Source organism: Pseudopodoces humilis, chromosome 26 (genome assembly GCF_049639895.1).
Source record: "Pseudopodoces humilis isolate 2021_Gansu_Grassland_sample_001 chromosome 26, ASM4963989v1, whole genome shotgun sequence".
NCBI classification, from domain to species: Eukaryota; Metazoa; Chordata; class Aves; order Passeriformes; family Paridae; genus Pseudopodoces; species Pseudopodoces humilis.
In genome coordinates, this window is record NC_142225.1 from 4,353,183 (window position 1) to 4,366,477 (window position 13,295).

At 46.7% G+C, this 13,295-nt stretch overlaps 1 protein-coding gene across 5 annotated transcripts in view; it reads right to left on the reverse strand.

Annotated features, from left to right (window-relative positions):
- Nucleotides 1-13,295, reverse strand: part of SRGAP2 (SLIT-ROBO Rho GTPase activating protein 2) — a 102,877-nt gene that overhangs the window by 65,494 nt on the left and 24,088 nt on the right. For 4 of the 5 annotated variants that reach the window (XM_088066955.1, XM_014258167.2, XM_014258168.2 and 1 more), the window contains one exon: nucleotides 5,085-5,277. In XM_088066955.1, the coding sequence (XP_087923081.1) occupies nucleotides 5,085-5,277 (193 nt within the window). Of the gene's footprint in view, nucleotides 1-5,084; nucleotides 5,278-6,161; nucleotides 6,180-13,295 lie in introns of those variants that run through there. The other variant, XM_088066956.1, reaches the window with a different exon arrangement.

Here is a 13,295-nt window from a genome sequence, read left to right on the forward strand (position 1 = left end):
AAGATCATAAGGGAAGATTGAGTCTCGAGTATCTTAATTAAATTACTCATTCATACAAGGGACTGGCAGACAATCCAAGATTGATCTGCTTCAAGGCAAGCAGGGGAGAGCGACAGAAGCCAACAACACTGAGTTGGGATTGCAAGGAAATAGGAGAAAAGTCATCTTACAAAACAGATTCAAATAAAAAAATAATCACTAACAAAATAAATATTTTTTAAAAATAAATCTAAAACCACACCCACAAACCAGGAACAGGAACCATGTGTTCCCATAAGGAGCACAAGACGAGGGAATGAATCAGACGAGAATGAAAATATTCATTCAAATGGAGAGAAAGGCCTTGTCCAACCTGGGCTTGGACACTTCCAGGCATGGGGCAGCCACAGTTTCTCTGGGCAGCCTGTTCCAGGCCTTCCCCTCCCTCCCAGGGAGGAATTCCTCCCCAGTATCTCACCTGAGCCCATCCACTCCTTGTCCCGTCCTGATGAAGGCTCCAAGGGACGTTCCACTGTCCCTGGCAACAGAAAACTTCCCCGACCATCCCTGCTGTGAGTGAGGTCTTTAAAACAACACCTGAAGTCTCCTGTTTCACCTCCTCATCTCCCCAAAATATTCACATTTTCCCAAGATGTGTCCAGCAGGCTTTTCCAAAGCTGCTGCATTCCAGGACAGTCAACTCTGCAAATCCTCAGAGCTGGAGCCAGGCCAAAAGTGAGAGCAGAGATTTAATTGTTCCTCTGAATGCAGCCCTGTCTGAATTTTGTCCTCTGGCCACAATCACAGCAACGTGGTGTGAGACCAGCACCACTGAGATGATGAAAAACAGCACAAAAATCCTCCCTGAGGTTTTCCATCCATTTCTGCCGGTCGTGTATCCCCAGCTCTCTGCATTCACGGAGGTCACTGAATCAATGAATGTTTAATGCTTACAAAACCCTTCCAAATGGGGAATTTTATTCTGACAGGCTCAGAATAAAATGTGCAGGACTCGGTTTCAGCAAAGAGAACCACAAAAATAGCTTATGATAATGTTTATTAGTATTAATAATAATAATGTAAGTGGAGCCCACGTGACCCAAATGCTTTTGTCAATTCCCCCCTCACAATCTGTATCATCCCTGCTTTACAGAAATCATTTTACTTTTAGGAAGATTAAAGCTGAACTTCTCTGCAAGCTGCTCATCCACATTTGATTTTCCCTGACACAGCTCGGTGTGAACTGTAAATTTTGAGAATTACAAGCATGGACATCCATGCTGCTCCCTGCCCTTCTCTTCCAAGAGATTCCAGTTATGAACATCTGTTGTTTACAAGTGCTCAGCCTGAAGGTTGCCAGACTTATTCTGCATCTTCTACTTCAAGGCAAAGGCTGCCAGAAAGCCATCTGAATTTCATGCTGGGATATCCTGGACATTCAGCTCTCCAGCTGACAATTGCTACTCAGGATCCTGCTTCCAAAGATTAACTTGATTTAAAATATGGCCTTAAAAATAGCATTGTCTTTTCTCTTTTGTTTTTATTTTTTTTCCTTTTTTTTTTTCTTTTTCCATTTTCTGCCTCAAAAGCAATCACTCAAGATTTGCCATGGTTTTCATATTGTTAACTGATTATTTGAATAGGCAAATGCCTCCAGGACAAAAAAATCACATGAAATAGGAGAACGGAAGGCTGGGGTTGGAGGTCCCAGGGTCTGAGTGCAGTGGGACAGAGCCTTTTTCGGGGGGCTGGAATTCACACCCAGCCCTGCAGCCTGCAGGGAGCCTGAGACCCAAGAGCCAGCTGTGAGATGGCTGATTTACACCTGATTTACACCTGATTTACACCTCAGGCACCACACCTGGGACAAACAGGCTCCTGGAGCAACCACAGTTACAAGGCTTGGGCTTTGAAAGGGTATCAGGAATATATATAATATATACACCAAATATTGTGTATGGCTATTCCCTTTAATAACCTCATTGAAAAAAAAAATCCAACACTTTTTGAAAGAGAAGAGGCACAGTGAGGTCTAACAGCCATGGCAGAGAAGTTAAAATCAAGTAAAACCTGGGCTGTATCCAACTGCCATCAACTCCTGTGTCACCCTGGCTAAATCAATCTGTTCCCCTTCTTCAGAGACGTCAGATGAGGATAACACACACCTACCCCTGTAAATCATTTTAAGATGCTCCAGTGAAGCTTCAAACTGAGCACCCTTTCAGCCCAAGCCCAGCCATCTCCAGCTCAAAACCCACCTGGAAAATTCTCCTGCAAGGAAGGGCTGAGAGCTGGGTTTGTGGAGGCTGAGGAAATTTGGCTTGCTGAGCCTGGAGAAAAGGAGCTTTGGGGTGACCCAGCTGTGCCCTCGCCGTGCCTGAAGCTGATGGAGAGAGATGATTTACAAAGGGCTGGAAGGACAAGAGGGATGGCTTCAAACTGACAGAGGGCAGCTTTAGAAGGGATATTGGCAAGAAATTCTTTCCTGTGAGAAACTGGCACAGGTTTCCCAGGGAAGCTGTGGCTGCCTCATCCCTGGAAGTGTCCAAGGCCGGGTTTGGAGCAACCTGGGATAGTGGAAGGTATCCAGGGACTGGATGAGCTTTAGGGTCCCTTCCAACTCAAACCATTCCTGTGATTCAATACAAACGTGGCCACATCTAAGAAAAACAAACCTCGCTAGGCTTTGGGAAGCCCCACGCTGCTCTTTCCTTGAAGCCTGTGCTTCTTCCCAGTGTGGAGGAATCCACACACTCCAATTTCAGGGGTCAGCCCGAAGCCTCCTGCCCTGGAGAGCATTCCCTTGGACAAACCCAAATTCCATAATAGCTGCAGAGCAGGAAAGCCATGCAAATGACAGGGTGGCTGCCTGACAGATTTCCTCCCGGCCCGTGTGTCAGGAGATCTAAAAACGGGATGTGCCACAGGGAGCAGGCAGGGAATGATACGGTACCTTCGACATAATTAGCAGTTCTGGGGAGAGCAGGCTATTATGGGGTATTTATAGGGTCAGAGCCAGGCAATTACAGAGCAGGCTCCTCTGGCAGACGTGTAATCCCGAGGAGCAGGGAGCTGATGGCTGGCATTGATCAAATGGGGGCTCCCAATGGGATTCCAGCTCCAGCATCTCCACGAGAGATGCCGGCCACGATACTCGCTGTGATTCAGAGCAGCACTGGGGACAGGTGGTTACAGTGGGAATTGCTCCCCTATGGATCCCTGTGGCAATCTGGAACTCTTCTGACTGGCGCAGCTGGCACAAAAATGACCACACAAATGCTGCATGGCCAGCCTGAGCTGTGCCACGGCTGACCACACACCCAGCAGCCTCAGACTTTGTGTTCTTCTTCTCTTATTCCAACTCTTGACCAAATTTATGTGTGTATTTAGGACTCAGACCTCGCAGGGATGCCATATTCCAAGAGCAAGGTGTTTTTCTGGCAGGAGCAAGCTGCTGCTAAAGTGAAATCACCAGCCCTCTCCCTGCAAATCCTGCAGGATTCTGTTCGACTCTGGGCAAAAATTCCACGTTATAAATTCATTCTAAATCCCCAAGCAGAAGTTCTACACAACTTTGTCAAGCCAAATACAAAAGTGTTTCTGATGGGATGTTTCATATCACGTAATATAAAGCAAATCACCTCAATTTTCACCAGAAATAACAACAAAATCAACCAAAACCACTGATCATACTGCAAATGAAAACTGTAATTCTAGACACCATCTCTTTAGTGCCATCTTAAAGGCACGTGCAGGATGTGCACAGTTTACAGCTGTAAAAACACTTTCACTCCAAAGGAAAAGAAAAAAATCCTTCAGATTCTGAGATGGATATGCAGAACAACCCTTCCCCAGTCTGTCAAACAGCTCTGCTCTGGAGCCAGCCTTTCCTGAGGAGGCAGCACAACGTGTGCTCTAAATGAGAACCCAAGTGAATGACATCAAAGCTGTGCAGACAGGAAACTAAAATGGTGCCTCCTTAATGGCTTCCACAAAGAGAGCTGCTGCTGGAAAGGGGAAGCTGCTGTGTCCCCACATCCCCCCAAACACAGCAACAACACAAACACAGGGAGAACGTCCCGACCCAAACAATGCGAAAAGTGACGCCGCGCTCTGGGCGGGGGCAGCCCCAGATGGATCCTCTCAGCCCGAAATGTCCAAAGCAGAAATGATTCAGATCCCAAGGCTGCTGCTGCTGCTGCTCCGTGTTTTTCCCCAGCTGCTGCCCTGACAACACAACCCAACAAGGCTGAGCACTGCCTGGATGGGAGCCACGGGCTGGGAGCCCCCTCCTCACCCACACACCCCCTGCTCCTGGGAAAAGGGCCTCAGAAGAACCAGGAGGATGTAAACCCATGAAACCAAATTCCATCTGCATCAGTGTCCTGGTTTAGGGCAAATTTGGGAGAGAACTGTCACTGCAGGACAATCAGTCACCCCAAGGCAGAGAAGAGGGGAAGAACATCCAGGAACAAGCCCAGCAGCATGGCCAGACCCACCTGTAAATGATGTTTCAGGGAGGAGAGTCCAGAGATTGTCAGTAAGGACATGTTTAGATTTTAATTGAGTCCCACCAGCTCGGTGTCCAGGGATTCCCCACCCACAGTGGCACAGCTCTCTTTGGAAATGCTACTGGCCTTATTTCCCTGCTGTTTGAAGTGATAGTAGCAGAGCTGCAGCACAACTCCCACACAGAGCGTGTGTGGGATCCCAAAAACAGAGAACTGACAGCAGGGAACAGATTGGGAACAGCTTCCCTTCAGAAAACCAAAGCCATCGACACTGAAGGAAATCCTGGCTTTGTCCATCAAATCTGGCACACAGCTTTGCCCACATTTCCCAAGAAAATGACTCCTTTTGCACATTCTTACATCCCATTCCCTATTAACAGCACACAACCTACCAGGAGTTATTGACATGAATGAGCACCCAGAAACAGGGAATGGCTTCTGTGTCCAACACAAACTTGGGGAACGTTTGGCTCTGGAATTCAGAGCAGTGCTGGTGCCTGCATTCACTCTTAACAACTCTCACTTCCATTCCTGTCCTTGCAATCAAATCTACAGCTGGGAAAAAAGGGCAGAAACAAAAGGCAAATACTCTACTTGAATTGCTGGTCTTTGGTGCTCCTAGTTTTAGCCAGGAATCTTTCAGCCAACTTCTCCAAATTCCTGGAGTAATCCATCTCAATCTCTGCCTTCTTGCGGAAGAAATCCTGCAAGTCCTGCAGTAACTGGACCCGAAGCTCACACTGCTGGTCAAGGCATTTCAGCTGCTCTACCAATTGGGCACGGATCTCTGCAACAAATAAAAGCACTGCAGATTAAACACAATCCCATCACAGAAAACACCATCAAAAAACACCACAGTTCTCCAGCAAATCATCGTTAAAAAATATGTTTCCTCGTTAGTGTCAGCCAGGCTCCCTCGTGGTGATTAACTCTATTTGCAGGCAGAAAATGACTGGGGTTGCACCTTGGACACACCAATCCCAGGAAATCCATCCCAAACCCCACAGTCTGGTGCACAGCAAAGCTCTGCTGCTGAAAAGTGCATCAGTTACAAGTGTCAAGTGCATTTTTGGCATGGGGAACAAGTGGTCACTGCCTAAAAATGTACTGAATCTCAGTCTGGAAAAAGGACTGAATGCTACAATCCCCCACGTCAGCTCAGCAGATCACTTCAGGGAATTTCTATCAAATTCCTCTGCAAACTACTCCTGATGCAGAAACAAGACATTGCACACTCTGGGGCACTCCCCGAAGGCACCAAATTCAGATTATTCAGTTTGTTCCTGAGTCTCCAGCTGGGCAGCTCATTATAAACCCAGCCATGAAAGAGATGAAGAAACCCCTCTGGAGAGCCAACACCAGAGCACTTCCCAAATGGGAATCATCTCCAGGAAAGCTCCTTTTCCTTTTAAAATATCTGCAAGCAACGTATCTCCATCTAAGGACTCCATAAAGCACACAGATATAGGTGTTAATATTATAATTAATTATTAATATATATTCATAATAATCACAGCATGATTACTATGAATGTCTCTACATTAACACAACGTTTTACAAACAGTTTTCAAACATTTTTACAAACGTAAAAGCTTTTCCCATTAGCCATGTGTTCTCCTTATCCCACTGATCCTGAATTTAAGGGACAGAATAGTAAAATGACTCACTCACGGTCAAACAGGGCAAGAAAACACAGCAGAAGTGTGTCAGTCCCAGCCTAAAAATGCAGAAATATTCAGTGATGCCGCCAGCAAAGGCTATTTGGCTTTTACACAGGCAATAAACTCAACATGAAATCAATAAAATATGCCCTTTCATCTAAAGGTCTTTGAGCAGTCAAAGCGTAGAGATTTGCCATGGCCTGACTGCGAGTGCTGCTCCCTCCAAAGCTTTCCTGACGTGTTGTTCCAGGCTGAACCCAGAACCAGCAATAAAATTTCAGGTTTTACAGCTTTCCTCACACCTCCACGCTGTGACTGCAGGCGCCCACGACTCCATCACCACAAGGGAAGGAGAGGAGGGAGCATTCCCCAAATCCAATTTTTTTAGGAATCGGCGACTTCACCGCTGATTCCTGAAATACAGAAAATCACGGAGAGCAGCTTGGCTCCTCTGGGAGTTTGTCCCTTTGCCCAGGAAAAAAAAGCAACAAACAAACATCTGGACCTCCATGGTTTAATTCCTGCCATGCACTCCCAGTATCAGTTTGCTCGGATCGTGCTCACGTCTGCGGGAATGGATTTAGGGAATCCGGGATTCGCCGTGAACAAAACCCCGCATCTTTATTTTAAGGACTCCAAAACCCAAACCACATGTATGAAAACACGGCTCCCAGTCAGGCTTGCCAAAAAGAGGGGAAAAAAAATAAAAAATCTGCACAAATGTGGGGTTTTCAAGCTTGAAGATGACCTTGATTAGCACCGAATTTGGTCGTTCCAAACTTCTCAGCCTGTGGCACCCAGGGGCTTTTGCTGCAAGGAGGAAATTCTTGCTGAAAAGGAGGAGTCATCACTAATGTGGGGGCAAAGCTGGTCAGATCTCTTTTTTTTCCCCAGGAGAGAATCTTAAAAAACCAGAAAACCTGTGTTTCTTCACCAGGAAACACAGCTACAGGCAAATGCATCCACCTGAGCTGTCTGTGCACCTCTGTAACCAAAAGCACTCCAGCTCCATCGTTTTCCCAGGGATGCCCCAGCTCAGGTGGGAAGAGTGTGGGGTCACCCCAGGGAGATCTCTGCACCCTTTTAAGGGTGCTGAGCAGAGAAATCCATGGGGAACCTGACCCTGGCTGTGCAGGGAAGCACAATCCACACCAGGTGAAACCTGCACGCTGCATTTACTGCAGCCCTGGAGATCCCTTTGCTTCTGAGCTGCCTTTGTTGTTTGCTCCATCCCAGCTGGTGTTTCAGGACTGGCAGGGCCACGGGGATGCTCACACACATCAGACCTGCCAGCATTTATGGAAAACTTTGCTCAAGAGTGTGCTGCACACCCTCAGCTTGTGGGGCCACAAACCCACTCAAGGATTTGCAAGGCTCTGCACGAGTGACAGGTTTAACCAGGGAAATGCAAACCAGACACCCCCATCCCACCTGAGGCATTGCCATTAAGACTTTTTAAATCAAAGGAGGTGATAACAGCACCAAAATTGCCAGGAAGGTGGCGTTTCCTTGCTGCCACCACTCAGTTCTCCTGATCCTTAACCTGATACTCACCTGCAGGTCTGGCATCCAAAAAGGAACATTCTTCAACACAAGAAGCACTAGAAAGCTCTTCCTCCCTTTGTGTTTTCTTCTCCTCCACCCTTTCCTCACCAAAAGGGATGTTCCCAACACAGAAACAACTCTGTGACCTTTTCAGAAGCTACTGGACAAAAGACACTAACTATAGGAAGTTGAGGACTCACTGAAAGGGATCCCACCTGAGCAGATCTGGTGTTTTCTGCTAAGTACGTTAAGAAAGAGAGTCAGGATTCAAACACAGCAAATTTTGCCTGTGACGTTTTTACTTGTGCATTTAGGGACTGCTCATCTGCAATTTTTTGGAAGTCAGCAACCCTTTTAGCACGGATGGACAGCAGACACCTTGTTAGAGAGAGGAGTGGAGTAGGGATGGAAATAGCAGATTCAGGCAGACCGTGACCACCCACCCTCCTTGGTGCCTCAACTGATGGATTTGTTATGAGGGCAACAACCCAGCAAAACTGGATGTTCTCCATGATGTTCTCAACTGGAAAACCACCTCCTGGAGCAAAAGGAGAACTACAAAGGAGCGCTTCCAAAAAACCAGCAGCTCTCAAAAACAAGATCAGCAGAGCACGAGTGTTTTAATTAGAAAATCACAACACAGCTCTTGGCTCTGGAGGTGGGACACTTCACACGCAGCCCTCTCACTGAACAGCACCGAGAACCAGCAACTTCTCCTTCAGTGTGAAATGCGATATCAGCACTTTTCTTTATAAATAAAGGCAGTGTTTTGGAGGGGAGCAGTGACAGCTGACCGGGCTCCTGCAGGGAACAATGAGCCATTCAGGCCTGGCTTATCGAGGCCGTGGCGCTGGGCCGGAGCGAGGCAACCTTGCTCATCTTTCAAACACACACCCCGCAGTCCTCTGCCACAAAATAAAATCAAGAATGCAGGAATTTCCTGAGGCTTACTGGGCTTCCCAGAGTATAAAGTGTCTGCTTGTTTTCCCACTGCTTACACAAGCAGAAGGTATTTTTTTCGGCCCTGCTCCGAGCACATCCCCCGGAGGAGTCGGGGCCGTGCGTGCTCTAACCCGGGGGTCACCGAATTACACGGGACCTTTTCATGTCTCCAGTCACAACAACCACTCCAGTCCTGAATCCACTGCTTCTGCATCCTTTAATTTGCACAGGTTACTAGGTTAACAGCCACTTTAAACACCAAAAAAAGTCTTTCCCCCTGCTTTCCTTTAGAGCTTGGCAATCCCACCCACGGCGGTCGCCGAAGACAAGGAACAACCTCCTGAAGATTCTGCTCCAAGGGTGAATAAGCACACGTTGAATTCAAGGTCAAGATGCCGGTGGCAAAATTAGGATTAAACACCAGGTATTTTTATTGCAAGCCTTGCCCTGTATTGCTGAGTTCTGCCTATTGTAGTTCAAGCTCACGTGGCTGACAGCTACATAATGCAAACACCCTCAGCAGCCACAGAAAGTTTTCCATCCGCTTCAAACAAACCATTTATTCGTTTCCATCACCAGATTATAAAGTCACCTGGGTCACTGAGGGACAGACCTTTGTGTAATTCTGGACAGCTGCATGACCTGACTTTTACCCATTCTGCAGCCACCTTTTCAACATCCCATGGAGCATGCAGGAGGCAGGTCCAGTTCACAACGAATTCAGAGGAATCAGGAAGGATCTTCTGCCTTCTAGATTTTAGTCCCATTTGCCATTCCCCACCCAGAGCAGCTGTGGCTGCCCCATCCCTGGAAGTGTTCAAGGCTAGGTTGGACGGAGCTTGCAGCAAGCTGGAAGGGGCAGGGGCTGGAATGAGATGAGCTTTAAGGTCCCTTCCATCCCAAAGCATTCCATGATCCTCAGCATCCTCAGACTCCACCAAACACAACAGATTCCTGCAGAGCTCCTGGCAAGAATTTGTGTTTTCATCAAACAATTCCACCTGGAGCAGGGGGATATCCACAGTGACTGGGGCTCTGGTACAGCACCCAACATCCACCCTCTGAAAAAGAATTTCCCAAACTCAACTTTTTAAGGCTTAAGCGTCCTATGAAGTTGGAACACGGAACCAAATCTTCTGTACCAACTTGTTCATTCTCCCACAGGTCACGCAGTGACCTCAGGAAGGGCAACCTCAGAGCCCAGAGCCCTCCTTCAGGGACTCTAAACGACGTTCCTGCTCCGAGCAGGATCATGTCCCTCCCTAGGAAGGGTTTCAGCTCTTCCCTGGGTAAGCTGGAACCGCTCTAGCTGGATGGCAGCAGGGTGAATCACAGGCTGCCAGCACAGGGCACCAGAGGAGGCACGAGCAGCCCCAGCTGCTGCTCAGTATCTCGCCCATCTCTGCATCCACGCCGCGGCTTTCCCAAGGAGTCCCCGCCCCATCCCGAGTGCCACGCTGGATAAAAAGATGACAAGCTTGGGAAAGGAGTGGGATGGCAGCAAAACAGAACCACCAAGCGCCGGCTCCCGCCCAGATGAAACAGCGAGGCTCTCACCCACACGGATCTGATGCCCTGGGCAGAGCCCAGCTCCAAACCCAGCTGTGCCCGGTGGTCCCACACTCATCCCCATCCCATGGCCCTGCCATGGGACCTCAGCACGGGCAGCAGCCAGGGCACAGCCCAGGGACAGCGGGATCCAGCCAGGAATGGGAATGGGAATGGGAATCCAGCACGGGGTGAGTGGCTCAGCCCTATGAAGGAACCACGCTAAGCTGCACACCCAGCCCAACACAAACTCATCTTCCAGCCTCCCCCCACAGCCCAGGAAAGGCAAGAAAAGCCATGGATGGATGGAATGGATGGATGGAATTACATCTCCACTTCAGACAAAGCTGGAAGAGTGGTTTTAGATCTTGTGCCTCATCCTTTTTCAATCCCCATCTCCTGGAAGCTGCCACACGCTCGGGTGCTGAACATCAGAATGAGATGCCCAGGAATCCACCTTTGGAGACTCCATGGAAGTCAAATTAAAGATTGCAGCTGAGTTTAAAGCCAACACCCCATTCAGTTTCCAAAAGTTAAAACCATCCAACACTACAACTTTCAAGTAAAAGCAATAACTGTTTAAATACACAAGTAACTTTCAGAGAATGTGCTGAATCACATATTTTGACATATTCTTACCACATCACTAAATTATTCACATTTCTCCTGCCATCACATACGAGAGGCTGTACTCCAAGAGTGAAGGACTTGGTACTTCTGACTATTTTTATTGCATTTTTATTGGTACATGATTACAAACAGGGCTGTGACTAATGACAGGCCCTGCCCAGCAACCCCAACGTGTCTGTGAGGTTTAATGACTTAGAAAAGCCTTTATATATTAACAGCCAGAATTCCAGGGAGCAAGCTGTGTGTCACCAGCCAAAAGCTGTTGATCATCACAGCCTTAAAAATCTCCCTGGTAATCTAAAAGCTCAGCTTTGAAGTGAAAATGATATAAAAGGAGGAAATACAGCCTTTTGTTTAAGACCAGAGCCAGGAGGGAGATTCAGGTTCACAACCACTGTAAGCCCTGGAAAAGGTAAATACTCTTTCTACAGCCAGATATTCCATTTGAGAAGTAATAGCAACGGGTAACACAAAGTGACAAGAATCCCTTTGTAGTTATAAATATATAAACAGAGCTGGAGGTGGTGGGAGCTGAAATTCTTTCCAACAGAGACTGATGAAATTGTTTGGAGGTGCAAGACGAGCGCTCGGAGATTTGCATTAATGAAGTGAGAGGAGAGGACGCCAGACGTGCTTAAAAGCAAAAATTAAGGCTGGTCTCAGTCTCAGGGAAGAACTGAGGACATTCAGCTTTTATTTCCTCGCCTACACCCTAATATGTGTGCATCACTAATTACCTGGGGCTCCCAGCTTTGCCAGGCACCACACAAGGGCCACTCGCAGGAGCGTGGCAGCCGCTGCATCTGCCCTGGGTGATGCCTCCAGCACAGCTGGGACCTGGAAAAATTATAACTTTAAAGAATCCCACTGACCACAGCCAGCCTGGACACTGGTTTTCCATATCCACACCAAAAAACCCCAAACACACCACTCATCTGATATTCCCAAACTGCAAACTGATGGGAGGCTTCAGACGTGCAAAGCTTTTAAGCAGACGCTCAAAATTCTGCTGTGAACCATGCAGACAAAGTTGCCAAGGTATTTAATCCATCCAGTATTCAAATTAAATAGTTAATTTTTTTTTTTTTTCTGTCTAATGAAGGTTCCCTTTGCTATCATCAAAACACAGCCCATGCTGTTGACTTTTGGGGAGGATGTTTAAAACCAGAACCCAGATTAAATTCCCCTGGGCAGGGATTCATGGCCCTAATTCCAACAGCAGAACGTGAGCAACTCCTCAAAACAAGCCTGATAAGGGTAACATGTTTGAGTACATCAGGTAATAACAGTCTATTTTTAGGTGCTACAACTGTTTATTCAAAAGAAATAAAAGTTTATCAATACACTTCAAATAGCCACGTGCAAACAGCAGGAGCACTGCAGCTCCTCCTCTCCAGGAAGTTTCACAGCTATTTTAGGATTGTCTGTACTCATTTAAAGGTTTTCCCCCAACTGACACCAAGCCAAAATAAAAAAAAAAAAAGAACCTCAGGCAAAGCTTTGCTTATGCTCTCCCAATTTCTGAATGCTGGAAAAAACACCACGGGCAAGTAGTAAAACTACATTTTATCACTGTTTTGCAGCATGGAATTACAGAATAAACAATTTAAAAGTCATTTTGACACATGGACTATTATTGCAATCAAAGACAACACACACACACACATACACATCCCCCAGTTCATATTTTCAAGATTCAGAGAATAATTTGGACTAAAAAAACTCTTTGTAACCTCCTGTAATGAGCACTCTGAATGTTGTGTGGCCCTGGGAGGCAGGAATTGCTTTGGGCCCACTAAACAACCTAAAATAATATGTTCTCCAAACAATTTTTTCATAGTTATTTCAATGGTTTCCTCTCCTGCAGGGTGACAAAGCCAGCACTGCATAGATAGTAAAAAATCTGGTGAATATTTTTAATATAAAGGGTTTTTTTTTTCCTGCTTTAATTCTCTTTCTGCTTCTGACCCAGGGCAAACCAAATCTCCCTGAAGCACCAAACTCAGGTATTTCCCATCATATTCTCCTACTGCTCACTTACACCTTTCTCTCTGAAAAATACTCTTCCCTCAAACCCTGCTGTGTTAATCATTAAAAGAAAAATTAAAAAATTAAAAAATAAAAATAATAATAATAAAAAAGGGTGTTATCAGTGCAAGGAGCTGGAGATGTGCTCCCAGTTATTCATAAAAACAGCAGTAAGGAGTGCAAGGAGTAAAGCTAAGCATGTGCTGGACACATTTTCAAATCAAATTCCTCCTGATTTCTCACAAAACCAAGGCTGGTTATGACTAAAATGTAAAAATATGAAATGTTTCTGGATCCCTTCTGAGAGGGAGGGCAGGAGTGGGGATTTCCAGCGGGTGTTGCATAAGGATCACACTCCAAGGAAGGGAAATTTAACTCCTGCTCCTCCACCAGCCCCTGGACCACCCTAACCCCAGCACCCGACACTTCCAGCCTCTGACACCACTCTTTA